The sequence below is a fragment of the Scyliorhinus canicula genome, chromosome 28, assembly GCF_902713615.1.
Source record: "Scyliorhinus canicula chromosome 28, sScyCan1.1, whole genome shotgun sequence".
NCBI lineage: Eukaryota > Metazoa > Chordata > Chondrichthyes > Carcharhiniformes > Scyliorhinidae > Scyliorhinus > Scyliorhinus canicula.
Genome location: NC_052173.1, coordinates 8739616 through 8765342, shown reverse-complemented (window position 1 = coordinate 8765342; position 25727 = coordinate 8739616). Strand labels below are relative to the sequence as shown.

Genomic DNA, 25727 nt, shown 5'->3' with positions numbered 1-25727 from the left:
AATTCTGTATCCAGACAGCCAGATTTGCCTGTATCCCACGTCCCCTAACTTTCTGAATGAGCCTACCATGAGGAACCTTATCAAATGCCTTATTGAAATCCATATACACCACATCCACTGCCCGACCTTCATCAATGTGTCTCGTCACATCCTCAAAGAATTCAATGAGGCTTGTGAGGCATGACCTGCCCCTCACAAAGCCATGCTGACTATCTTTAATCAAACTATGTTTTTCTAAATAATCATAAATCCTATCTCTCAGAATCCTTTCCAATATTTTGCTCACCATAGATGCAAGACTGACTGGTCTGTAATTCCCAGGGATTTCCCTATTCCCTTTATTCAACAGGGGAACAACATTCGCCTCCCTCCAATCATCCGGTACTACTCCAGTGGAGAGCGAGGACGCAAGATCATCACCAATGGCGCAGCAATCTCCTCCCTCGCTTCCCGTAGTAACCTTGGGTATATCCCGTCAGGCCCAGAGGACTTATCTATCCTGATGCTTTTCAAAAATTTCCAGCACATCCTCCTCCTTACTATCAACCTGTTCAGTCTATTAACCTGGTTCACGCTGTTCTCATGAGCAACAAGGTCCCTCTCTCTAGTGAATACTGAAGCAAATATTCATTTAGGGCCACCCCCACCTCCTCAGACTCTAGGCACAAGTTCCCTCCACTATCCCTGATCGGCCCTACTCTCACTGATCATCCTCTTATTTCTCACATAAAACCTTGGGGTTTTCCCTAACCCTTCCCGCCAGGGCTTTTTCATGCCCCCTTCTAGCTCTCCTCAGTCCATTTTTGGGTACCTTCCTGGCGACCTTGTAACCCTCTGGAGCCGAGTCAGATCCTTGCTTCCTCAACCTTATGTAAGCTTCCTTCTTCCCCTTGACTAGAAGCTCCACTTCTCTTGTCATCCGAGGCTCCTTCACCTTACCATTCCTTCCTCGTCTCAGTGGGACAAAACTATCCGGCACTCGCAGCAAGTGCTCCTTAAACAACCCCCACATTACTGTTGTGCATTTCCCCAAGAACAATTGTTCCCACTTTATGCTCCTCAGCTTCTGTCTAATAGCAGTATAATCTCCCCTCCTCCAATTAAATACCTCCCCATACTAGAACGATGTAGAATCACAGAACAGTATAGTTACAGCACAGAATGAGGCCACTTGGCCCATTGTGTCTGTGCTGGTTCATTGAAGAAGCAATTCACCCAGTGACATTCCCCCCGCCTTCTCCCTGTAACCCTGCACATTCTTCCCTTTCAGCAATTTAAACTCCCAGAACAGGCCCCAGCTGAGCTGGGTGCCAGAATTCAGGTGGCCTGCACTTTGCCTGCAGGCAGTTGGTCAGCCACCTCTTCAGGAGACAGGCCGTCAGTGAGGCCCTGGTCAAGAAAGTCAAGGAAACCCAGTCAAAAGCAGCTTCGCCCCCCCTCCCCCCCTCCCCAATCCACAAATCAGAATCGCAAGGCCACAAAAGGTGAGCCATTTCTTACCGTTCCCCCTGCTTCCCGCCACTTTTTGGATTGACAAACACCAGCAGTGGGTGAGTCTGAGGCACTGGGATAATCTGTCAATGAGGGTAAGAACAGCAACAATCATTTCAAAAGGAAAATGCTTCCCCTGCCATTAGAGTTTATTCAAGAAGACAAAGGTGACGGTCCCGTCAACAATAACAACGTGGCAAATGCGGACGCTGGACCACACAAGGCGATATTAGGTCAGGTGACCAAGGGGGTCGGGTTCAGCGAGTGTCTAAATGAGGGAGATGAGGTTGAGGGTGGAGAGGTTTAGGGAGCAAATTCCCAGAACTCAGGAAGCGGAAGGCACGGCCGCCAGTGGTTTTTCAAAAAAATTCATTGACATGATGTGGGCGTCCCTGGCTGTGCCAGCATTTATTGCCCATCCCTAATGCCCTCCATGTCAGAGGGCATTTAAGAGTCAACCACATTGCTCTGGGTCTGGAGTCACATGTAGGCCAGACCAGGCAAGGACAACAGATTTCCTTCCCAAAAGGACATTCGTGAACCAGATGGGTTTTTACAATTGGTAATGGTTTCATGGCCACCATTAGACTTTGTTATGTTTATTGAATTAAAATTTCCCCATCTGCCATGAATCCCTAAAGTACATAGAGGTCTGAACTCTGCCTAGGCCCAGCCTACCTAGACCCACTCCCCTGGCCTACCCCCGTAGGCCCAGTTAACCTGCACATCTAAGGGGCAATTTATCATGGCCAATCCACCTAACCGGCACATTGTTGACCTCTCTGGGAGGACTGACGTGGCTCCACCCTCCTCACCAAGTCAGAAACCACTAAATCCTAACGGGTTCGGAGGTGGCAGGGTGGTATGGGCCCATCCTAGTACAGCGAATGCCATTGGTTCGGACAAAAGTCTGGAAGTGGGGTATCATTCCGACATGTCCATGAATGATGAAAACCCGCAGCGAGGCCCCACCATGGCTGCCGAAGCGGTGGTCCCCATCTCCTCTAGCGACAGCCATTTTGAGTGGGCATCCTGCCCATGAAACTGCCCGCGTAGTCAACGTGGGCCATGGTCTATGGGTGACGCGGCCACTCCAAAGGACAATTTCAATCGGGGTCGTCTTGCTCGACTGAACTGCATTCAAATGGTGCACAGCATACTCAGAGCTCAGCCACTGTTGAAGCCTGGCTGTGAAGGCCGAGACAGACCCTTCAGGGTGCCTAACAGCAGAGTTAAATCTCAAACTTGGGAGGATAATCGAGGTTCCCCACTATGTGCAGTGGCACTGTGGACTGCTGCGGTTTTGTTTTGCATTGGCGCGCTTTACCTCACGCGGCAACATGCGTGAATGTGACCCTGACGATTATATCAAATGAACTCTCGACAATGGCGGGTCTCTTGGGGATGGTCCCCCTCCTCTGCCACAACAGCAGTCCACCTCTTTTTCGAGCTTTGGAGTTTAGTGGCACCTTAATGTTGCCGCCGGCAACTGAGCTATCACGATCACTTTTTCCAACGTCATAGGAGTTTCAGCCAGGAATTTCTATTGAATGTTGAAGTTATGGGTCCCACAAACCAGTCGATCACGTGGCACATCATGAAGCACGGTCCAAAACCCACAGTGCTCAGCGAGCTGGTCAAGCCTGGCTATGAAGGCCGAGACGGACTCATCGTCGCTCACTGTAGAGTTAAATTTAGAACGTTGGAGAATAATTGAGGACCCCGGGTTGAAGTGTTCTTTGACTAATTTCATTATCTGGTCAAAAGGTCTTCAAGTTGGTGAATTGTCTCAGGTATCAATGATACAGCTGCGCCCGTATCCAACTTCCATTTCGATGTTGTGACCCTCGGATATGCCCAAAACGTAGATGTCAAGCGGCATAGTTTCAGCTCTTGACGTCCCCCTTTGCAGTCTTGTTCCTGGTGGTATCCATTTTGTGGATCTTCGCTCCAGCGCCCATCTGTGAAGTTTCTCTTGTTGTCAGCTCCATGAACGTGGCAACTTCCACAGCAGCTTTTTTATTTTTTTTTAAATTTTAAAAAAAATTTAGATTACCCAATTATTTTTTCTATTAAGGGGCAATTTAGCCTGGCCAATCCACCTACTCTGCACATTTTTGGGTTGTGGGGGCGAAACCCACGCAGACACGGGGAGAATGTGCAAACTCCACACGGGCAGTGACCCAGAGCTGGGATCGAACCTGGGACCTCAGTGCCGTGAGGCAGCTGTGCTAACCACTAGGCCACCATGCTGCCCCACAGCAGCTTTTAAGAGTTGAATCACTTAGGGTGAGCAGCTTCCTCGGAATAGCTGCACTGCGGAGCCCACAAACCAACCTATCACGAGAGTGTCATCAAGTGTTGCAGCAAAGTCGCAGTGTTTTGCTAACCTCCTTAAAGTCGTTACGGACTGTAAACTGCTTTCAGTTTCTTCCTGACTGTCGCGGTGGAACTAAAATATTTCTGCAATTATAAATGGTCCAGGTGAAAAACGCCCTTCTAAACTTTCCATTCGTTTGACGTTGGTCTTTTTTCCCGGCTTTGCTGGATGAACTAAATTTTATCCCAGCATCGAAGTTACAGACCCGATCGAACGGGCAAACGTTGTGACCATTAGGTTCTCCCGTGTTTGATTGGCTAGGAGATACAATTGGAATCTTTCCTCATGCGAGCTCCAAGTCTCACCGTCTTCATCAAATACATCATGGATGCCATTCCGGATTCCGGCTCCTCGGGTCTACACTTCAACCAACTTCCTTCCTTCCCATTCTTTGAGATGTCTGGCACAAACAATCCTCTTATCCGAGATGCAACTTAGAAATGTTCTTTTTGCCCGACTTGTGGTTTGATCTTTCCCCGAATAGTGCCCTGCGCAGAGAGGGGGGGATGAGGGTTTCATCAGCAGGTAGTCCGAAACAGAGGGGGGGGGGGGTAAAGACGGTGATGTTATGGAGGGGCTTGATCCGGATGAGGTGACAGGGTCAGACGATCAGTTTAGAGTGTCAGAGGACAGTCAGATTCCAAATAGGCTGCTCCAGCCTCAAGTCAGTGACCAGGGAGAGCAACAAAATCAGTGGCTGGCGAGCAGCGGGCAAAGACAATCGTTCCGGTCTTCCCAGTATTGAATTGGAGGACGTTTCGGCTCATCGTGTGCTGGATATTCGGTGAGCAATCGAAGGACACAGAAGCAGTCGAGGTGCTGGTAGAGATGAAGTGGAGCTGGGTGGCGTCAGTGTGCAGTGTAGCACAATGGCTAGCAACCGCTGTGCCTAGCCACACTGGTGTGCCGGGGAAAAGTGATGTAATTAAACTGAAACTAACCTCCGTCTTCAGCTCCGTGGTTGGCATTTCCAAAACGCGACAGATCTTGGGCTATCCGCGCATATGCCGGCTGGGAAAGAGCCGCACAGGCGTGGTATAGATTTTTTATGTTGGTCAGGCCCGTGCGCTTGGCCAACAGAGTTTGGAGCTGAAGACAAAGGTCCCATTGCGCCTGCACAAAAACCCCTGGGAGAAGCAAGAGATTGGGAGAGGTTTAACAAAAAAAGAGAAGCGAGGACAGGGAGAAGTTAAAACGATGTTCCCAAAGAGAGGACAGACAGAGAATATAGTACAGAGGTGCGCCGTGAGATATAAAAGGTTAGGAACCACAGGTGAAGGGGAGAGGGTGGCGTAGTGGTAACCACAGGTGAAGGGGAGAGGGTGGCGTAGTGGGATTGTCACTGGACTAGTAAACCAGAGACCCAGAGTCAGGCTCTGGGGACCCAGGTTCAAATCCCGCCACTGCAGATGGTGAAATTTGGATTCAATAAAAATCTGGAATTAAAAGTCTAACGATGACCATGAAACTATTATCGATTGTCGTAAAAACCCATCTGGTTCACAAATGTCCTTTCGGGAAGGAAATCTGCCGTCCTTACCCGGTCTGGCCTACATGTGACTCCAGACCCACAGCAATGTGGCTGACTCTTGAATCATAGAATTTACAGTGCAGAAGGAGGCCATTTGGCCCATCGGGTCTGCACCAGCCCTTGGCAGGAGCACCCTACTTAAGTCCGCGCCTCCACTCTATCCCCGTAACCCAACCTTCCCTTCTGGAAACTAAGGGGCAAATTAGCATGGCCAATCCACCTAACCCGCACATCTTTGGACCGTGGGAGGAAACCGGAGCACCCGGAGGGAAACCCACGCAGACACGGGAAGAATGTGCAAACTCCACACAGACAGTGACCCAGCGGGGAAATCGAACCTGGGTCCATGGAGCATTCTTTAAAGGGATGACAGTCGATAGGCAAACATTCAAAGGGCGCGTGGGGGTATGCAACAATTGTTCATTGCTGTCTGGCACAAAAGTAAAATGGGAAAGGTGGCCAAAGCATGGTTTACAAGGGAAATTAGAGATAGTATTACATCTAAGGAAGTGGCATACAAATTGGCCCAAAAAAACCCAACAGGTCTGAAGATTGGGAGCAGTTTAGAATTCAGCAAAGGAGGAACAAGGGATTGATTAAGGGGAAAATAGAGTACGATAGTCAGTTTGCATGGACAAAGTTGGGTGGGAGGGTGAGCTGTGAGGAGGATGCAGAGATGCTTGAGAATGATTTGGACAGGTTGGGCGAGTGGGCAAATGAATGGCAAATGCAGTTTAATGTGGATAAATATGAGGTTATCCACTTTGCTAGGAAATACAGGAAGGCAGACTATTATTCGAATGGCCATAAATTAGGAGAGGAATGTGCAACGGGACCTGGGTGTCCTTGTGCACCAGTCGCTGAAGGTAAGCATGCAGGTGCAGCAGGCGGTAAAGAAGGCTAATGGTATGTTGGCCTTCATTGCGAGAGGTTTCGAGTATAGAAGCAGGGATGTGTTGCTGTAATTATACAGGGCCTTGGTGAGGCCACACCTGGAGTATTGTCTGCAGTTTTGGTCTCCTTCTCTGAGGAAGGATGTTCTTGCTCTCGAGGGAGTGCAGCGAAGGTTTACCAGACTGATTCCAGGGATGGCGGGACTGTCATTCGAGGAGAGATTGACTAGGTTGGGATTGTTCTCGCTGGAGTTCAGAAGAATGAGGGGGGGATCTCAAAGAGACTTATAAAATTCTAACAGGACTAGACAGGGTAGATGTAGAAAGGATATTCCCGATGGTGGGGGTGTCCAGAAACAGGGGTCACAGTCTGAGGATACAGGGTAAACCATTGAGGACAGAGACGAGGAGAAATTTGTTCACACAAAGAGTGGTGAGCCTGTGGAATTCATTACCACAGGAAGTAGTTGATGCTAAAACATTGAATATATTCAAGAGGCGGCTGGATCTAGCAGTTGGGGAGAATAGGATCAAAGGCTATGGGGAGAAAGCAGGATTAGGCTATTGAGGTGGATAATCAGCCATGATTGTGACGAATGGCGGAGCAGGCTCGAAGGGCCAAAAGGCCTCCTCCCGACTCTATCTTCGATGTTTGTGTGCGGCGCGAGTCTGATGACTTTTCTCAGTGAGGAAAGTACCTGGAGAATTTTGCCATCGACAGTGGTGACAGGCTGCTCGGTGTCCAATGACGAGCCGTCATCTTCTTTTTTCTTCAGACTGTTCTGCCTGTCCTTTAAAAAGGGAAAAGAAAGTCTGGTGTGAGACAAGACTTCACTCTGACAGGCTGCTCTCTTTCCCTCTTAAAACATCTCCCCTGGTTTCCCTGTGTCTGCCCACCCCACACAATCTTTCAACAGTCAGACCAATTAAGTGCATGAAAAAGACACCTTTCTAGTCATTAACAAAATGGGTTTATTGAAGATAAAGGCAGTTAGATAACTGGCACAGAGCATGTGGACAAGAGGACTTTATACTTCAACTCCCTGGTGCACACGGCCTGCTTCCAGGGCCCTGCGCAAACTCCCCCATTTGCCGGGTTCACACACTCCCGCACGATTGGCCCAGAGCCAGTCACATGGTCTGTGGAGCCCCCCCCCTTAAAAGGGCCACACGATCACAGGATGGCATCAGCACCAATAACCACTTGCATTTATATCGCGCCTTCAGGCTGGCAAACTGTCCGAAGGCTCCACACAGGAGGTAAAACTGACACCGAGACAAAGCAGGAACCATCGGGGGCAAAAGACTAAAATCTCGCTCAAGGCTTTAAAGAGGGTCTTAGAGGAGGAGTTCCGGGTACAGAAGCTGAGCTGTTTCGGGAGGGAATAGTCGAGTTTCATGGCCAACAAGCTGGAGACATGGCCCAGCAATGATGCAACACGGGGCGTGGAAGAGCCAAACGTGGAGGAGAGCAGGGGTCCCGCGTGGAAGAGCCAAACGTGGAGGAGAGCAGGGGTCCCGAGCGATTTCAGAGCTGGACAGGGTCACAGAGAGAGGGACACACACAAACTCACATCTCTGCTCTGCAATGCAGTTAGGCCTCAATACATCACTCTTACCGCAGCGTTTTGCTTCCTAATTATTTGTTGAGATTCTAACGGGGTGTGATAGGCTCCGGAACAGACATATGCTCGGAGGACGCAGTCTCCTGCGTGGACGTAGGGAGCTGACGATGAGGTGGCTAAGATATTAGCAGGTCACTCTGCGAAACAAGGGAGTTTGATTCTTCGCCATCACAAGGCATGGCACTGAATAAAGACTGGAAGGGTGGTTGAAGAGGAGAGGTGGTACACCAGAGGAGATACCCGGGACTGGATCAATGAGTGTATGACGGATGAACCAGGATTAGTGCTGGACTAAACAGTGCTTAAACTCCTCGATTAACAGAACACAAACAACATCCCCCTCACTTCCACCAAACAAGTTACTGCAAACTGATTAATTCCATTCTTAGGAAAGTGTTAACTTGGAGTATAGTGTTCAATTCTGGTCGCCGCACTACCAGAAGGATGTGGAGGCTTTAGAGAGGGTGCAGAAGAGATTTACCAGGATGTTGCCTGGTATGGAGGGCATTAGCTATGAGGAGAGGTTGAATAAACTCGGTTTGTTCTCACTGGAACAACGGAGGTTGAGGGGCGACCTGATCGAGGTCTACAAGATTATGAGGGGCATGGATAGAGTGGATGGCCACTCTTTCCCAGGGTGGAGGGGTCAGTCACCAGGGGGCATAGGTTTAAGGTCTGTGGGGCAAAGTTTAGAGGAGATATGCGAGGCAGGTTTTTTACAGAGAGGGTGGTGAGTGCCTGGAACGTGTTGCCAGGGGAGGTTGTGGAAGCAGATACATTAACGGCGTTCAAAAGGCATCTTGACAAACACATGGATAGGATGGGTATAGAGGGATACAGCACAAGGAAGTGCTGAGGGTTTTGGCCAAGGTTGGTATCATGGCCGGTACAGGCTTGGAGGGCCGAAGGGCCTGGTCCTGTCCTGTATTGTTCTTTGTTTGAAATGGTAATATAATTTTCAGCAAAATCTGTGGTTGATTCTAGTGAGGCTATCTAATCTAAGAATATGGATAGGTTAAATGAAATGCTGAATTCCGTTTGCCAAGGACAGGTGTACAGAAACGAACCAAACCGTACCAGCATGCATTGCAAAGTCCAAAATGCTTTTCAAATTAACGTAACCTGTTAAAAGCTGCAGGCTGTCACCTTGTAACAATAAACAAGGCTGTGAGAGACTTTACGACTATGGAATGTTTGGCTGAGGCTCAACGGTCATAAAATAGCGCTCAAACAAACAAACAGTCATACTTCGAAGCTGTGTTTTGCTTTGATGCAAACTGAGGTGAAACTTTAAATCGGTTTAAGAAATTAAATTGGACGGCACCAAAATGGCTGAGATTTAGCTCATTTAAGTGGCGAGAGGTTTACTTGCGAGTTATGAGAAGACTGGGGCTGGTTTAGCGGAGTTGGCTGGACTGCTGGTTTGTGACAGGGAACGAGGCCAACAGCGTGGGTTCAATTCCCGTGCCCGCCGAGGTTAGTCATGAAGGCCCCACCTTCTCAACCTCGCCCCTCCGCCTGAGGCATGGCGAACCAGCCAACCGAGTTAAATCAGTACCGTCTCCTCCTGACGTCAGCGCGCTGTCTCAGGACCAAATTTATTTTCACAAACAGCACCAGAAGAAGCGGCAGAGAGCAGGTCACGTGCCCGGCACGTACACTGACATCACGCGATTGGCCGCAAAATCAAGGGAGGAGCGATTCCTCCATTTTGTGGCTGCCAGCTAGCAAGCAACAGGACTGTGTGAAGAACTGAAGTTGGATAAGTTTTTAAATAAGGAAGAGAGAGGGTCAGAGACACAAACAGGCCAGGAACTCTCAACTGAATCGGCTGGAGAGAGCTTCTCAGGAGAGTCCACGACAGGACAAAGCAGTGCTGGTGTGAGCGGAGAGCCCCTGGGCCTCTGATGAACAAATAATTAAGAAGCTGAAATCGGGAACAAAGCAGTAGAAAGATGATTTCTTGAGGTATCACTTTACTAATTATGCCAATGCAAATGAGAATGCAAAGCCCATGTGTGTTATATGCAGGGAAGTACTGGCACGTGAAAACTTCAAAAGCATTTGAAGACGAGTTTGGAGGACAATCCTCTTGATTTTTTTCCAAAGGATGTACCGAGAACTTAAATCGTCAGCTAAAGCCCTGGGCAGAATGAATGACAAAGGAAGTGAGATCACAAGGACCAAGGAGGCAGTGTGGGCTGTGAAGGTAGGCGTGGGTGGCTCATGAAAGTCGGCCGGTTGGTAAAAACGGGTCTCGGGCAAAACGTGTGAAAAACACGGATATCATGGATTCAGATGAAGGGGCCAAACGAGCGGTAGCTAAATTTGCCGATAACAGTTAAGATAGACAGGAAGTAAAGTTGTCGAGAGGATGTCGAGATTCTTCAAAGGGATATAGACAGGTTTTAGCTTTGAGTGACGTTTCATTATTTCTCACATTTCGTGTATGTGAAACCGGTGAAGAGTAGAAGGAGAAGGAGAAGCAACGCACTTTATATCTGGGTCCTCCACCCAATGTGGCAAACAGGTCCCCAAACCCAACAATAAAGTTACATATCATGAACAGGAGGTGAATATTTACCAGAACGACAGGATATATGGCAGAGGGAGGCAGCACATGATCCTTCAACAATCCACAATCACATTCATCTTCGTCCTTAGGTACACACTCATTGTGCAGCTGTCAATGCAACAGGAAAGTTATTACTGAGCTGTACAGAGTATTCAGGAAGGTTATTACTGAGCTGTACAGAGTATTCAGGAAGGTTATTACTGAGCTGTACAGAGTATTCAGGAAGGTTATTACTGAGCTGTACAGAGTATTCAGGAAGGTTATTACTGAGCTGTACAGAGTATTCAGGAAGGTTATTACTGAGCTGTACAGAGTATTCAGGAAGGTTATTACTGAGCTGTACAGAGTATTCAGGAAGGTTATTACTGAGCTGTACAGAGTATTCAGGAAGGTTATTACTGAGCTGTACAGAGTATTCAGGAAGGTTATTACTGAGCTGTACAGAGTATTCAGGAAGGTTATTACTGAGCTGTACAGAGTATTCAGGAAGGTTATTACTGAGCTGTACAGAGTATTCAGGAAGGTTATTACTGAGCTGTGCAGAGTATTCAGGAAGGTTATTACTGAGCTGTGCAGAGTATTCAGGAAGGTTATTACTGAGCTGTGCAGAGTATTCAGGAAGGTTATTACTGAGCTGTACAGAGTATTCAGGAAGGTTATTACTGAGCTGTACAGAGTATTCAGGAAGGTTATTACTGAGCTGTACAGAGTATTCAGGAAGGTTATTACTGAGCTGTACAGAGTATTCAGGAAGGTTATTACTGAGCTGTACAGAGTATTCAGGAAGGTTATTACTGAGCTGTACAGAGTATTCAGGAAGGTTATTACTGAGCTGTACAGAGTATTCAGGAAGGTTATTACTGAGCTGTACAGAGTATTCAGGAAGGTTATTACTGAGCTGTACAGAGTATTCAGGAAGGTTATTACTGAGCTGTACAGAGTATTCAGGAAGGTTATTACTGAGCTGTACAGAGTATTCAGGAAGGTTATTACTGAGCTGTACAGAGTATTCAGGAAGGTTATTACTGAGCTGTACAGAGTATTCAGGAAGGTTATTACTAAGCTGTACAGAGTATTCAGGAAGGTTATTACTGAGCTGTACAGAGTATTCAGGAAGGTTATTACTGAGCTGTACAGAGTATTCAGGAAGGTTATTACTGAGCTGTACAGAGTATTCAGGAAGGTTATTACTGAGCTGTACAGAGTATTCAGGAAGGTTATTACTGAGCTGTACAGAGTATTCAGGAAGGTTATTACTGAGCTGTACAGAGTATTCAGGAAGGTTATTACTGAGCTGTACAGAGTATTCAGGAAGGTTATTACTGAGCTGTACAGAGTATTCAGGAAGGTTATTACTGAGCTGTACAGAGTATTCAGGAAGGTTATTACTGAGCTGTACAGAGTATTCAGGAAGGTTATTACTGAGCTGTACAGAGTATTCAGGAAGGTTACCAACATAGTAATGAAGCCCTTTACTCTTTGCAATAGCACTGACAATTACTGGTATCCCAAAATAACTTTGTCCAAAGGGTGTTACTAAAATGACAGTATGATTAAGAATGGACAAGCCGATTTGGAGAGACTTACAGTGCTGTGACACCAGACACAGTGCAGACCAGTCAGCCGCTGAAAGCTTTTAATGGTTTTTTGGCAACTGTCGCACGTGATGTTACAGTTCCCTTCGACCCACACGTGCTTCATAACCTAAAAGCGAAAGTTGCAAGACATTGGAATAAAAACCGCTCTCGAATCAAAGCGTTACCAAACGAGCCAACACGTTCGGCGTTGATGAAGTGACAATTACCATCCTGTGGGGGCCATTCCGGCAGCCTGCGCCCCGATTCGGTCCACCCAATCGCAAGTGCCTGCGGCCCTGGTTTTACTGATACGCCTTTGCCCATCGAGCTGGCCTGCGCACTGCGCTAACCCCTGCCAGGCCCCAGGGCGGCCAGGTTTGGAGCGATGGCCCAGTCACACCCTCTATAGTGCCCCCCACCCCCACCAACCCCCCCGCCAACACCCAGAGTAATCACTGGACATGGACAAGAGTAGTCAGAGAATCTCGACAGTGCAGAAGGAGCCCATTCAGCCCATCAAGTCTGCACCGACCCCCTGACAGAACACTCTACCGAGGCCCACTCCCACCCGATTCCCGTAACCTGTACGTCCCTGGACACTATGGGACAATTTAGCATGGCCAATCCACCTAACCTGCACATTTTTGGACACTAAGGGACAATTTAGCATGGCCAATCTGCCTAACCTGTACATCTTTGGACACTAAGGGACAATTTAACATGGCCAATCCACCTAACCTGTACATCTTTGGACACTAAGGGACAATTTAACATGGCCAATCCACCTAACCTGTACATCTTTGGACACTAAGGGACAATTTATCATGGCCAATCCACCTAACCTGCACATCTTTGGACTGTGGGAGGAAACCGGAGCACCCGGAGAAACCCACGCAGACACGGGGAGAACGTGCAGACTCCACACAGACAATGACCCGAGGCCGGAATTGAACCTGGGACCCTGGTGCTGTGAAGCAACTGAGCTAACCACTGCACCACCGTGCCGCCAGCCTGAGCTGCGGGCTTGAGAAGCCTCAGCTATGGCTGCTGTGGTCAATGCCCTCCGATTCCTATCCAAACAAGAACCTGTGGCACAAAAAAGTGCCACTGAACCCAGACTCAACATCCCGGATGGGTGGAATAATGAAAGCTTCCTGCGGAACGATTTCTCGGACCTTCCACATAGAGATAGACACAAGGCCTTAAAGGCCTGCTCCTGATTGAGCAGCCTTCCAATGGTACCTCACAAAATCTCAGCAAATGGAGGCAGGGCAGAGCAATCGAAAAGGAGGCGGTGATCCTGCTCCACCACAGGCAAAGTGGCTGCAATGTCCTCAGGAGAAAAAAGGGAGAAAATGCAGTCGGGAGGATTGTGCTGATCGAGAGGAATTCCTCTCAGCTTTCTATCTCGACCTTCAAACCGTTTGTCTGGTTGGTATCCACGACATTGGTCCATAAATTAAAATGGCCAGGGGAATTCTATGAGCAGTTTGAGGAGCTGAATTGTCATTCTCCCGGGAAAATGCACTGGAAGTTTCATTATAGCCGCACTCCAATTAATCACCATCTTGACTTTCCACAGGGCAAAGGCCTGTATGAAATGTCACTGCATTCAACTGGCTGTTTCTTAGATGTATTTCTGGCAAGAAGGATGGTTTCCTGGAAGTGACTAATATGAATGGTTCAATGGTTAACAGATTCAACTCAACTGGTTTTTGTCCACCATTTTGTTTCAACCCTGCATACATTCGATCTGAGGAAAGAACAGTTTGCATTTCCTGTCCTGAAATGTCACTTCCTGTGGCACAATCATCGATCATACTTTACATGTCAAAAGTTTAACGCTGAAAATCCCAACGTCCTGAGTGAAGACGGGAATATACTGTGCGCACAGGCCCATGTAGTCATTGTGCTGTAGCCAATGATTAGTTACACTGTATCCATAGAATCCCTAGAGTGCAGGAGGAGGCCATTCGGCCTATCGAGTCTGCACCCACCCTCTGAAAAGAGCACCCTGCCTTGGCCCACTCCCCTGCCTAATCTCCATAACCCCAGGTAACCTGCGCATTTTGGACACTAAGGGACAATTTAGCATGGCCAATCCACCTAACTTGCACATCTTTGGACACTAAGGGACAATTTAGCATGGCCAATCCACCTAACCTGTACATCTTTGGACACTAAGGGACAATTTAGCATGGCCAATCCACCTAACCTGTACATCTTTGGACACTAAGGGACAATTTATCATGGCCAATCCACCTAACCTGCACATCTTTGGACTGTGAGAGGAAACCGGAGCACCCGGAGGAAACCCACGCAGACACAGGGAGAAAGTGCAAACTCCACACAGGCAGTGACCCAAGGCCGGAATTGAACCTGGGCCCTTGGCACGGTGAGGCAGCAGTGCTAATCACTGTGCCACCTCTGATACACTATGAGCAATGCCACAGGAGATCATCTGGCGCCTCAATTGTTACTTTGTTTGGAATGGTTTTTCTTCCCATTCCGGGGAGTGGGTCCAGGCAAGGTGCTCTTTCAGAGGGGCCGAATGGCCTCCTTCTGCACTGTGGGAATCCATGGACTCTGTGAAAGAAAGACTTGCATTTACGTAGCGCCTTTCGCAACCGCAGGGCATCTCAAAGCACCTCAAGATCCATGGAAGCCTCCTTCTAAGTGCCGTGTACCATTCGGATATGGAAAAGGCAGTAGCCGATACATGGGAGGGAAAGATCCCAAAAACAGCAACGTGATCCCATCGGGATCGTCTGTTCTTCACGATGTGATTGACAGATAAATATTGGCCAACTCCTCCCAACCCCGCCCCCTCCACTGCTCCTCCTCAGTATGGAGCCATAGGATGGTTGCCATGCGGCTGAACACTTCCGTGTGCGCCCCCAACAGGGCAATACCCCCTCAGTATTACACCGCCATGTCAGCCTCAATGGAGTTCCTCCGCCGCTGGAGTGGAATCAGAGCCCACAACCGCCAGAATAGAGGGGGGAAAGAGTGCTGCCCACGGAACCACAAGCCCTGCAGAGCATCATGGGTAGACCAAATGTGGCTATGACCAATCTCGGGTCCCCCAGATTTGTGTTTCGTGGCCGCACGCCATTCGCTGGTGGTGGATTGATGACGATCTCCTTAGTTAGAGGGATATACGTGCATTGAAACCATTTCAGAAATGATTCACTTGACGACCCCCTTGAGGGGGGGGAAAGGTGTCACATAGGAAATGCCGAGCGGCTGTTCCCCCTTGCGGGGGAATCTAGAACAAGGTGCACACAGCTTAAAAAGGATTTAAGACGGAGATGAGGAGGCGTTTGTTTTCCCCAGAGTGTGGGTTGTGTCTGGAATTCTCCTCACAAGGAGCAGCGAGGCTGTGAGCCACTGAAATGAAATGAAAATCGCTTATTGTCACGAGTTGGCTTCAAATGAAGTTACTGTGAAAAGCCCCTAGTCGCCACATTCCGGCGCCTGTTCGGGGAGGATGGTATGGGAATATATTCAGGGTCGAGTTAGGCACATTTCTGATTGGCGAGGGAGTCGAGGGTTACGGGGGACAGACAGGAAAGTGGAGTTAAGGCCACACTCAGATCAGCCTCTTATTGAATGGAGCAGCAGGGTCGAGGGGCTGAATGACCTCCCCCAGTTCCTAATTCATACGATCTTATGTTGTCACATCAACGTCTCACAAATGTCTGTTCTGCAAAGCGAGAAAGTGACTGCCCAGGTCCACATAGGCGAGGCGACAGGGAAACGGATGAAAGGAAAGCAGCGATGACGAACAAAAACAAAACAAAATGTCTTACATTGGTGTCCTTGATGGATTTGGCATAGGTTCTGATGCAGGATGATGGAGCTTTTGAGGCACAGCGCTCATGGACTGTGTATTTACAAACTGCAAAGGGAAAACAAACATTTGGTCACTTCCTGTGGAGAGGAGCGAGGGAGAATCATAGAATTTACAGTGCAGAAGGAGGCCATTCGGCCCATCGAGTCTGCACCGACCCACTGAAAGAGCATTCCTACATAAACACACACCTCCACCTTATGCCCGTAACCCTCACCTGACCTTTTTTTTTGGACACTAAGGGCAATTTAGCATGGCCAATCCACCTAACCTGCACATCTTTGGACACTGAGGGACAATTTATCATGGTCAATCCACCTAACCTGTACATCTTTGGACACTGAGGGACAATTTATCATGGTCAATCCACCTAACAGCACGTCTTTCGGGACTTGTGGGAGGAAACCGGAGCACCCGGAGGAAACCCACGCAGACACGGGGAGAACGTGCAGACTCCGCACAGACAGTGACCCAAGCGGGAATCAAACTGGGGACCCTGGAGCGGTGAAGCAACAGTGCTAACCGCTGTGCAACAGTGCTAACCACTGTGCAACAGTGCCGCTGGAGTCTGTAACACTACGCAGGCAGCAAACTAACTGGGGAGAATGGGACAGAGTAAAGTGATGGGAAAGGCTACGAGTCTGGTTGAGGGTATATGTGTGTGTGTGCGTGAATACGTATGTGCGTTAATGTGTGTTTAGGTGTGTGCATGAATGAACATGTCTGTGTGTGTGCGCGTGAGAATGTGCATGTGCATGAATCGGTGTGCATGTATGCATGTGGGTGAATGCTTGTGCGAGAACGAGCGTGTGCATGCATGCGTGAGTGTGTGTGTGGGTGTGAATGTGTGTTTTTAAAAAATAATAATTTATGGGATGTGGGTGCTGCTGAAGTCCCCGAGGTGTAGGTACATCCACCGTGCTGTTAGGGAGGGAGTTCCAGGATGTTGCCCCAGCGACAGTGAAGGAACGGCCGATATATTTCCAAGTCAGGGTGGTGAGTGACTTGGAGGAGAACCTCCAGGTGGTGGGGTTCCCAGATATCTGCTGCCCTTGTCCTTCCAGATGGCAGTGGGCATGGGTTTGGAAGGTGCTGCCCGAGGAATCTTGGTCAGAGGGGGAGGATTAACTTCAAGCTAATCATCCTTAATTAAGGCTGAAATTGATGTGTTGGGCTGGCTGGGTCCATGGGGACTGCGTTTGATGCAGTGTAGCGAGAGACAGACTTCCAACGCTTGATGAGATGCAACACGATTTTATTTAACATTTAACTATTTTACATGGTCAACTGTGGGTTGACATTATGCTGACTTGACTGGAGACCTGAGGCTAGCCTGACCAGACTAACTGACTACCACATGGTGTTTGTACTGGCTGCTGCTCACGAGCTCTGACTGTCTCAGAGGCTGGATCCCGAGAGAGCGGGAAAACTGGTGCCCTCTGGCTTTATAGTGGCCGTGTCCTGTCTGGTGATTGGCTGCTGTGTTCTGTGTGCTCACTGCTCATCCTGTGTGTCAATCACTGCCTGTCTGCACTCCATTATATACCTGGATGTATATTATGACAGAAATGATTTCAAAGGATAAAGGATTATCAAGAACAGGAAAGCAAGTGCTTTATGGACAGGATGGATGAGATATTCCAGGCCAGGCTAAGAGCCAGTGGTCCCTGAACCTTCAACGTCAACAGGAGTGTTATCAGAGAACATTCTGACACGGAAGGAGATATTGGTCAAGAGTCTGACTGAAAGGGGAAGTGTTAAAGGAGATGACAGAATCACTTACAAGTGCAACATAATCCTTGCTTTCTGATCCCCAGCAACATGTTTTGGCACATGTTACAATACACGGGTCGATTAAAGTGTTTTAGTCGCCAAATGTGTTGCCCGTCATCCTTCAAACTCTGCGGAGAAAAATAAAAAGAAAGATATTGCATCACGGGACAGAGTCATCAACAGTCACCCACAAAGAAAGAGATCAATTCTGGTACACGGCACTGTGTGTGTGGGGGCGCTGAAAGAGAGGCAGAAAGGCAGCAGGAAAGAAAGAGAGAGAGAGACAGACAGAGTGGCAGAAAGGCAGAGTGGCAGAGAGAAAAAGAGTGGCAGAGAGAAAGAGAGAGAGAGAAAGAGAGAGAGAGAGAAAGAAGAGAAAGAGAAAGAGAAAGAGAAAGAGAAAGAAAAAGAAAAGGAGAAAGAGAAAGAGAAAGAGAAAAAGAGAAAGAGAAAGAGAAAGGGAAAGGGAAAGGGAAAGGGAAAGAAAGAGAAAGAAAGAGAAAGAAAGAGAAAGAAAGAGAAAGAGAAAAAGAAAGAAAGAAAAGGAAAGAAAGAAAAGGAAAGAAAGACAAAGGAAAGACAGACAGACAGACAGGGGGAGACAGAGAGATTATAGGAGACAGAGAGATTATAGGAAAGATGTGATTGCACTGGAGGGGATGCAGAGGCAATTTCACCAGAATGTTGCCATGAATTGGCCCAAAGGGCTCTACCCTGCCCAGTAACAGGTGGTGTTTGGATCATGGACACTGAGGGGAAAGGACCTTTTCTCTCTTCTCTCTCTACCCAGAAAGGCTGTGAGTTTCTGTATTCCTGAAACTGCGGAGAACCGGAATGAGTCTAGCTACAGGAAAACATTACAGGCTGTAACCAAAGACCAGATCCTGCTGTCTCTCTCCAGAAAGCCTGCGAGTGCTGCATTTCTGAAACTACAGGAGGCAGGAATTGAAACCACAAACTGAAATTAAGTTTGAAGACAGGAGGGACCAGTGGGGCTAGAATTGATGATGCACTTGCCCAGGGTATCAAAACAGCGTGCACGAGCAATGAGAGGGATTTGGCGGGAGGGATTTTCCAACCGTTACCAGGTGGGGGAGGGGAGGTGAGCAATTTTTCCTACTCTCTCCACTGTCGTCAAAACACAAATGCTCCAACTGAACCATTTCAACAACGTCAGCTTTCGAGTGCACTTTGCAAACAGCGGGATCTCTGTCAAAGAGCTCAGTTGATACGTTACTCACAGCTTCCAGTCCGAGTAGAACCAATAAGGGGGCCGTTGTCATCCCGCCTTTAATCCATTCGTCCAATGAAACGGTGCCATTGCCGTCATAATCAATCTCGCTCATCATCTCTTTTAGAATCTAAATGGAGCAAAAATCAGTTTGAAAGTCAGATCCTCGGCTCCGATCGGGAAAAACCATTGGGGGAGATGTGAAGGAGGGAATGTAAAAGTGGAAGAATGGGAAAGAAAAACGGTGGAAATGGCTCCAACGCCAATGGGATTCCTGCTTTCAAGATCTGGACTAATCACGGTTGCAGCGATTAGAGAGAAAAAGAGTGGCAGAGAGAAAGAGAGAGAGAGAAAGAAGAGAAAGAGAAAGAGAAAGAGAAAGAGAAAGAAAAAGAAAAGGAGAAAGAGAAAGAGAAAGAGAAAGAGAAAAAGAGAAAGAGAAAGAGAAAGGGAAAGGGAAAGGGAAAGGGAAAGAAAGAGAAAGAAAGAGTGCCCATTCCTGACACGAGTGGAGCCCATTCCTGACACGAGTGGAGGTAGGGGTTTCTGACGAGCATATTCATTGTTTTGTAACAATTAGTGAATGCGATTTGCGCGTTAACCACATGAAAAAAGACTCACAGGTTCGAGTTCTGTCACGTCCCAGTCCAAATACTTTGCCACGTGCATCATCTGGGCAATAATCCGATCAACTTCCTGTGGGGCAGAAGGAGCGACAGATCAGATCGTTACACTGCTGCAGGAAAGCAGCAAGCTGAAGTCTCTCGGGGGCAATTTCACATGGTGCGGCCGGAGAACCATTTTGGCACCTGTATTATTGCGAACGTCTGAATTAGGAGCAGGAATAGGCCACTCGGCCCCTCGAGTCTGCTCCGCCATTCAACAAGATCGTGTCTGATTTGACTGTAACCTCAAGCCCACATTCCTGCCGACCCCCCCGATCTAGCTAAAAGATATTCAGATATCCTTTTGAGAGAGCTGCAGAGACTCCCCCCCCCTCCCCCACCCCCCCCCCCCCCCCACCCCCGGGAGAAAGCATTTCTCCCCATCTCCGTTTTAAATGACGACTCCTTATTTTTAAACAGTGACCCCGAGTTCTAGATTCTCCCACAAGAGGAAACATCCTCTCCACATCCACCCTGTCAATACCCCTCAGGGTGTTAAAGGTTCCAATCAAGTCGCCTCTTACTCTTCAAAACTCCAGTGGATACAAGCCCAACCTTTCCTCATCAGACAACCTGCCCATTCCTGGGATTAGTCTAATAAACCTTCTCTGAACTGCTCCCTACACATTTCCATCTTCCCTTAGATAAGGAGACCAATACTGTTCACAATACTCCAGATGTGGTCTCACCAACACCCCGTACAACTGAAACACAACCTCCCTGCTTTTATATTCAATTCCCCTCACAATAAACAATAACACATTCTGCTATTTTACTTTCACACAGTGCTGACCATTATTCTGCTATTAACACATTCTGCTATTTTACTGTCACACAATGCTGACCGTTATTCTGCTATTAACACATTCTGCTATTTTACTTTCACACAGTGCTGATCTTTATTCTGCTATTAACACATTCTGCTATTTTACTTTCACACAATGCTGATCTTTATTCTGCTATGAACCCATTCTGCTATTTTACTGTCAGACAGTGCTGACCTTTATTCTGCTATTAACACATTCTGCCATTTTACTTTCAGACGGTGCTGATCTTTATTCTGCTATTAACACATTCTGCTATTTTACTTTCACACAGTGCTGACCTTTATTCTGCTATTAACACATTCTGCTATTTTACTGTCAGACAGTGCTGATCTTTGTTCTGCTATTAACACATTCTGCCATTTTACTGTCAGACAGTGCTGACCTTTATTCTGCTATTAACACATTCTGATATTTAAACCTGTCTGTGACCTTCCCTTCACGTTCAAATGGAGCCTTCCTTTTTTCAACAGTAGGAGCCTCATTACATTTCCCCCTCTCCAGCTCCGTGGAAGTCAGATGCAGACTCAAAATGGTCGGCTCCGTTTCTCTCTCCACAGATGCTGTGTTTAACCAGCATTTTCTGTTTTGATTGGATGACCCTGGGGCAGAACGACATTGCAATGATTTTCCAAGCAGCGGTCAGTCAGTGAGAGAGAGGGGGGGGGGGGTTAAGGAGGTACTTTGTAACACTTGCCGGTATTGGCCATAACCCAGCGTGATTGCTAACGATTCCCAAATTCAGCATAGACACAGCAAACAAAATATATCAGAGGTGTAAAATGTACAGATAGTGCTGAGTGGACACAAAACTCACCGTGCTATCCAGCAGTCCATTTGCATCGGTATCATACAACTTAAAGGTAACTATTAAGGAAACAGAAAAATATAACAAGATATTAGGCTTGACTTTCTATTTCCTCCTCAAGAAGAGTTTGCTTCCATCATTGGCTCCCAGTTTACACGGACTCATTGGCTCTCTGTGTGAATTTACCCACCTCAGCTTTCGTTCAAACTCCAAATCCCTCTCGTCGTTCATATTCTCTTTTCCATTAACTCTCAGGACTGGATGCTTTTGCCCACTCTATTCCAGCAACCTGCCATTTTGCTCATAATTCCACTCAACGGTGGCCATTATTCTTCACTACTCCAGGGGTGACCACCCACATCCTTCCTATAATGAGGCAACCAGAACTGGACACAATATTCCAAATGTGGTCTAACCAGGGTTTGATAAAGCTGCAGCAAAACCTCACGGCTCTTAAACTCTAAACTCAATCCCCCTGTTAATGAAAGCCAACACACCATACGCCTTCTTAACAACCCCATCAACCTGGGTGGCAACTTTGAGTGATCTATGTACATGGACCCCAAGATCCCTCTGTTCCTCCACACTTCCAGAATCCAGCCTTTAACCCTGTATTCAGCATTCAAATTCAACCTTCCAAAATGAATCACTTCACATTTATCGAGGTTGAACTCCGTCTGCCACTTCTCAGCCCAGCTCTGTGGCCCCATGAATAAGATTAAATCCATTTAATACACGCCGAATATTTCATAACGAGTTGTAGAAAATGCTTCAGCGTTTATATATTAAAGGAACTCTCATCAACTTCAAATGGTGGAAACAATAGAAATATTTCCACTTTGGGACACAGAGGGAGCGCACGGCTCTCACACTCAATGTTGTGAGCAATCAGCACACACCTCACTTCACTTGTCCTCGCTTTACGTGCGAATCACTTCAGTCACACTGGTAGGAAAACACGGACGGTACGCGAGTCACATTGCCACTCTTGAGCAAGAGTCAACAAAATGTCTTCTGGGCCGCACTCAGAACCCTACGGCGTACGCCGCCCACCACTGAACTGGAACTACAGGTGAACCAAAGTAGATGCTTCTTCCTGGTTGGACTCAAGTGAGGCAGGAGCATTTCTACGACAATCCAACAGTTTTATGATCTCATTTGCTGTTGTCACCTGTTCCAATCTCCGCAGAGACCGATCATTTTTAAAGAGATTCAAACCTCCAATTATTAACTGCGAGAATTATTCAAGCTTGGTGGCACAGCGGTTAGCACAGTTGCTTCACAGCATCAAGGTCCCAGGTTCGATTCCCGGCTTGGGTCACTGTCTGTGCGGAGTCTGCACGTTCTCCCCGTGTCTGCGTGGGTTTCCTCCGGGTGCTCCGGTTTCCTCCCACAAGTCCCGAAAGACGTGCTGTTGGGTGAATTGGACATTCTGAATTCTCCCTCTGTGACCTGAACAGGCGCCGGAATGTGGCGACTAGGGGCTTTTCACAGTAACTTCATTGCAGTGTTAATGTAAACCTACTTGTGACAATAAAGATTATTGAAGATTTTATGGTCTAACTCCAACAAAGTGTGTGCGTGGGTTTCCTCCGGGTGCTCCGGTTTCCTCCCACAGTCCAAAGATGTGCGGGTTAGGTGGATTGGCCATGATAAATTGCCCGCAGTGTCCTAAAAAGTAAGGTTAAGGGTATAGGGTGGATACGTGGGTTTGAGTAGGGTGATCATTGCTCGGCACAACATCGAGGGCCGAAGGGCCTGTTCTGTGCTGTACTGTTCTATGTTCTATGTTCTAAATGCAACAAACACCATTGGTTCGTGTCTTACTGGCCAACAGGAGGTGGGGAATTTTCCAGTGTGGCAAAGCTGGACATTTCAATCATTCCTGCGAATCCGACAATTTTAACCAAAGTCGCAGACCAATAAATATTGATGAAACACATTCTACCCAGGAAATGACAAGTCAAGATAAAGATGAAATTACAAAGGTCCTCGCAGAAATTGACAATCTTCATTCAGACGATTGGTCAGCTACAGTCCAAATTCAAGGCTTCGATGTTCCAAGGTGCAGGTGTCACTCAATCAAAGGTTTATCGTTCCTCTTTGCTACAAGGGGAAGCAGATCATTTATTCTCTCGATGTCCTTCATAATCCATGCATATCCAGTGAGTGACGATGCTGCCATACTTCTGGGACCCCCAGATAAACCAAGTGATGCTCATCATTCGAACGTCTCGCTGGTCTTTCATGGAATAATCTTAGAACATAGAACAGTACAGCACAGAACAGGCCCTTCGGCCCTCAATGTTGTGCCGAACAATAATCACCCTACTCATCCACCCTATACCCGTAACCCAACAATCCCCCCCTTAACCTTACTTTTATTAGGACACTACGGGCAATTTAGCATGGCCAATCCACCTAACCCGCACATCTTTGGACTGTGGGAGGAAACCGGAGCACCCGGAAGAAACCCACGCACACAGTGGGAGGACGTGCAGACTCCACACAGACAGTGACCCAGCCAGGTATCGAACCTGGGACCCTGGAGCTGTGAAGCATTTATGCTAACCACCATGCTACCCTGCTGCCCTGCTGCCCCAAACCTTCATTTGGGAGCAGTGGAAATTCAGCCTCGATAGGGTGGAGGAGGTTTCTACGCTCACCAGCCAGTTTGGCAGAAGCACCATCCACTACACCCAGGACAGACAAATGCGTCAAATCGGCGCCTGCCGCAATTCCGCCATCGGGAACTATTCGCCGCTCGATCGCCGTTCCCGATTTCGGCGTCAGGCAACGGAGAATCCCGGCTGAAGTTCTGAATCTCGGAGCCCATTGCGAAGTTAGGTCAGAGACAACGGATACAGAAGACACTGCAGCGGTCAGCGACCATTCCGATGCCAACCTACTGGACCTGAATTGGCGCTTCGTAGAGACAGACGAGGAAGAATCCTTCGCCGTACTGAATAATCTCTGGCAGTTTGAGCTCCTAGCAAGGATGAGAGAGATGATCCCTCTTTAACGTTCTAAAACCAACAGCTTCGAGAAGAGCGACGAGGGCTGCCCTCTCTCAATACCTATCTCCAACTGCAATCAAATTACCGAAACTGAAAAACTTAAAAAAGCTTCTCTACCTTACAAGGCCCCAGTTGCTAAGCAACCACTGCTGGTTTATTTCCCCTTCATGCGGTAGCCCTCTCTAAGCACAATAGAACCACAGTCGGAAAAGAACCAACCCCCACACATACCATTGTCTAGCATGAATCTAACTACAGGTTTTATCCTTCCAGAAACATTAAAGTTGTCTCACTTAAAACCACACCTTATTTCTAATATTTACCAATACAAGTATAAATCCCTGAAAACTCCATTTGTTTCCTCACAATTGTAACACAGCTATTTGAAAATTCGTCATCAGTTAATAGGAAATTCTTAATGTGCATTGGCAGGATTCCAGCTCCGAATGTCTAGATTACTCATGCAGTAACATCTTCCCAACACTGTCCCTTCACTGAATAAATACGCCCTGAGTAAGCTTCGATATTTGCTCTTCTCATGAACTTTCCAAAACTCTTCGATTCATTCCAGAACTCACATTTGAGTTTATCTTCAGGCTGACCCCCCTCCAGGAAGGATAGGTAACAGACAACATCCTTCACAAAGACTACATCAGGCACGTCTGCATCAATTGGATTGGAAATTTCACTGTCTACAGAAAGAAAAGAAATCATTAGTCACGTTTTACCACAAAGGTCACAGAAAGGGTCAGCTGGTGAACAGAGACAGTTCCACATCGACAGCAGGGGAGAAACTGAGGATTGCAGCGGATGGACAGAGAGAGAGAGAGAGAGAGAGCCAGAGAAAGCGAGAGAGAGAGAGAGTGAAGCAGAGAGAGAGAGAGAGAGTGAGGCACAGAGAGAGAGAGAGAGAGAGAGAGAGGCACAGAGAGAGAGAGAGAGAGAGGCACAGAGAGAGAGAGAGAGAGGCACAGAGAGAGAGAGAGAGGCACAGAGAGAGAGAGAGAGAGGGGCACAGAGAGAGAGAGAGGAGAGAGGCACAGAGAGAGAGAGAGGCACACAGAGAGAGAGAGAGGAGGCACAGAGAGAGAGAGAGTGAGGCACAGAGAGAGAGAGAGTGAGGCACAGAGAGAGAGAGAGTGAGGCACAGAGAGAGAGAGAGTGAGGGCACAGAGAGAGGAGTGAGGCACAGAGAGAGAGAGTGAGGCACAGAGAGAGAGAGTGAGGCACAGAGAGAGAGAGTGAGGCACAGAGAGAGAGAGTGAGGCACAGAGAGAGAGAGAGAGGCACAGAGAGAGAGAGAGAAGAGGCACAGAGAGAGAGAGAGAGAGGCACAGAGAGAGAGAGAGGAGGCACAGAGAGAGAGAGAGTGAGGCACAGAGAGAGAGAGAGTGAGGCACGAGAGAGAGAGAGTGAGGGAAAGAGAGAGAGAGAGAGTGAGGCACAGAGAGAGAGAGTGAGGCACAGAGAGAGAGAGTGAGGCA

At 47.8% G+C, this 25727-nt stretch overlaps 1 protein-coding gene across 1 annotated transcript in view; it reads right to left on the bottom strand.

Moving 5' to 3' along the window:
* The window catches only part of LOC119958207 (diacylglycerol kinase beta-like), a 58988-nt gene extending 34057 nt beyond the window's left edge, over positions 1–24931 (bottom strand). Inside the window, exons 1-10 of the mRNA XM_038786594.1 lie at positions 24822–24931; positions 21236–21285; positions 19551–19625; positions 18940–19059; positions 17709–17826; positions 15885–15973; positions 12083–12199; positions 10505–10603; positions 6994–7086; positions 1501–1574 (exon numbers count right to left, since the gene is read on the bottom strand). Of these exons, the coding sequence (XP_038642522.1) occupies positions 1501–1574; positions 6994–7086; positions 10505–10603; positions 12083–12199; positions 15885–15973; positions 17709–17826; positions 18940–19059; positions 19551–19601 (761 nt within the window). The 5' untranslated portion in view covers positions 19602–19625; positions 21236–21285; positions 24822–24931. The remainder of the gene's footprint in view (positions 1–1500; positions 1575–6993; positions 7087–10504; positions 10604–12082; positions 12200–15884; positions 15974–17708; positions 17827–18939; positions 19060–19550; positions 19626–21235; positions 21286–24821) is intronic.
* Positions 24932–25727: the final 796 nt, after the last annotated feature.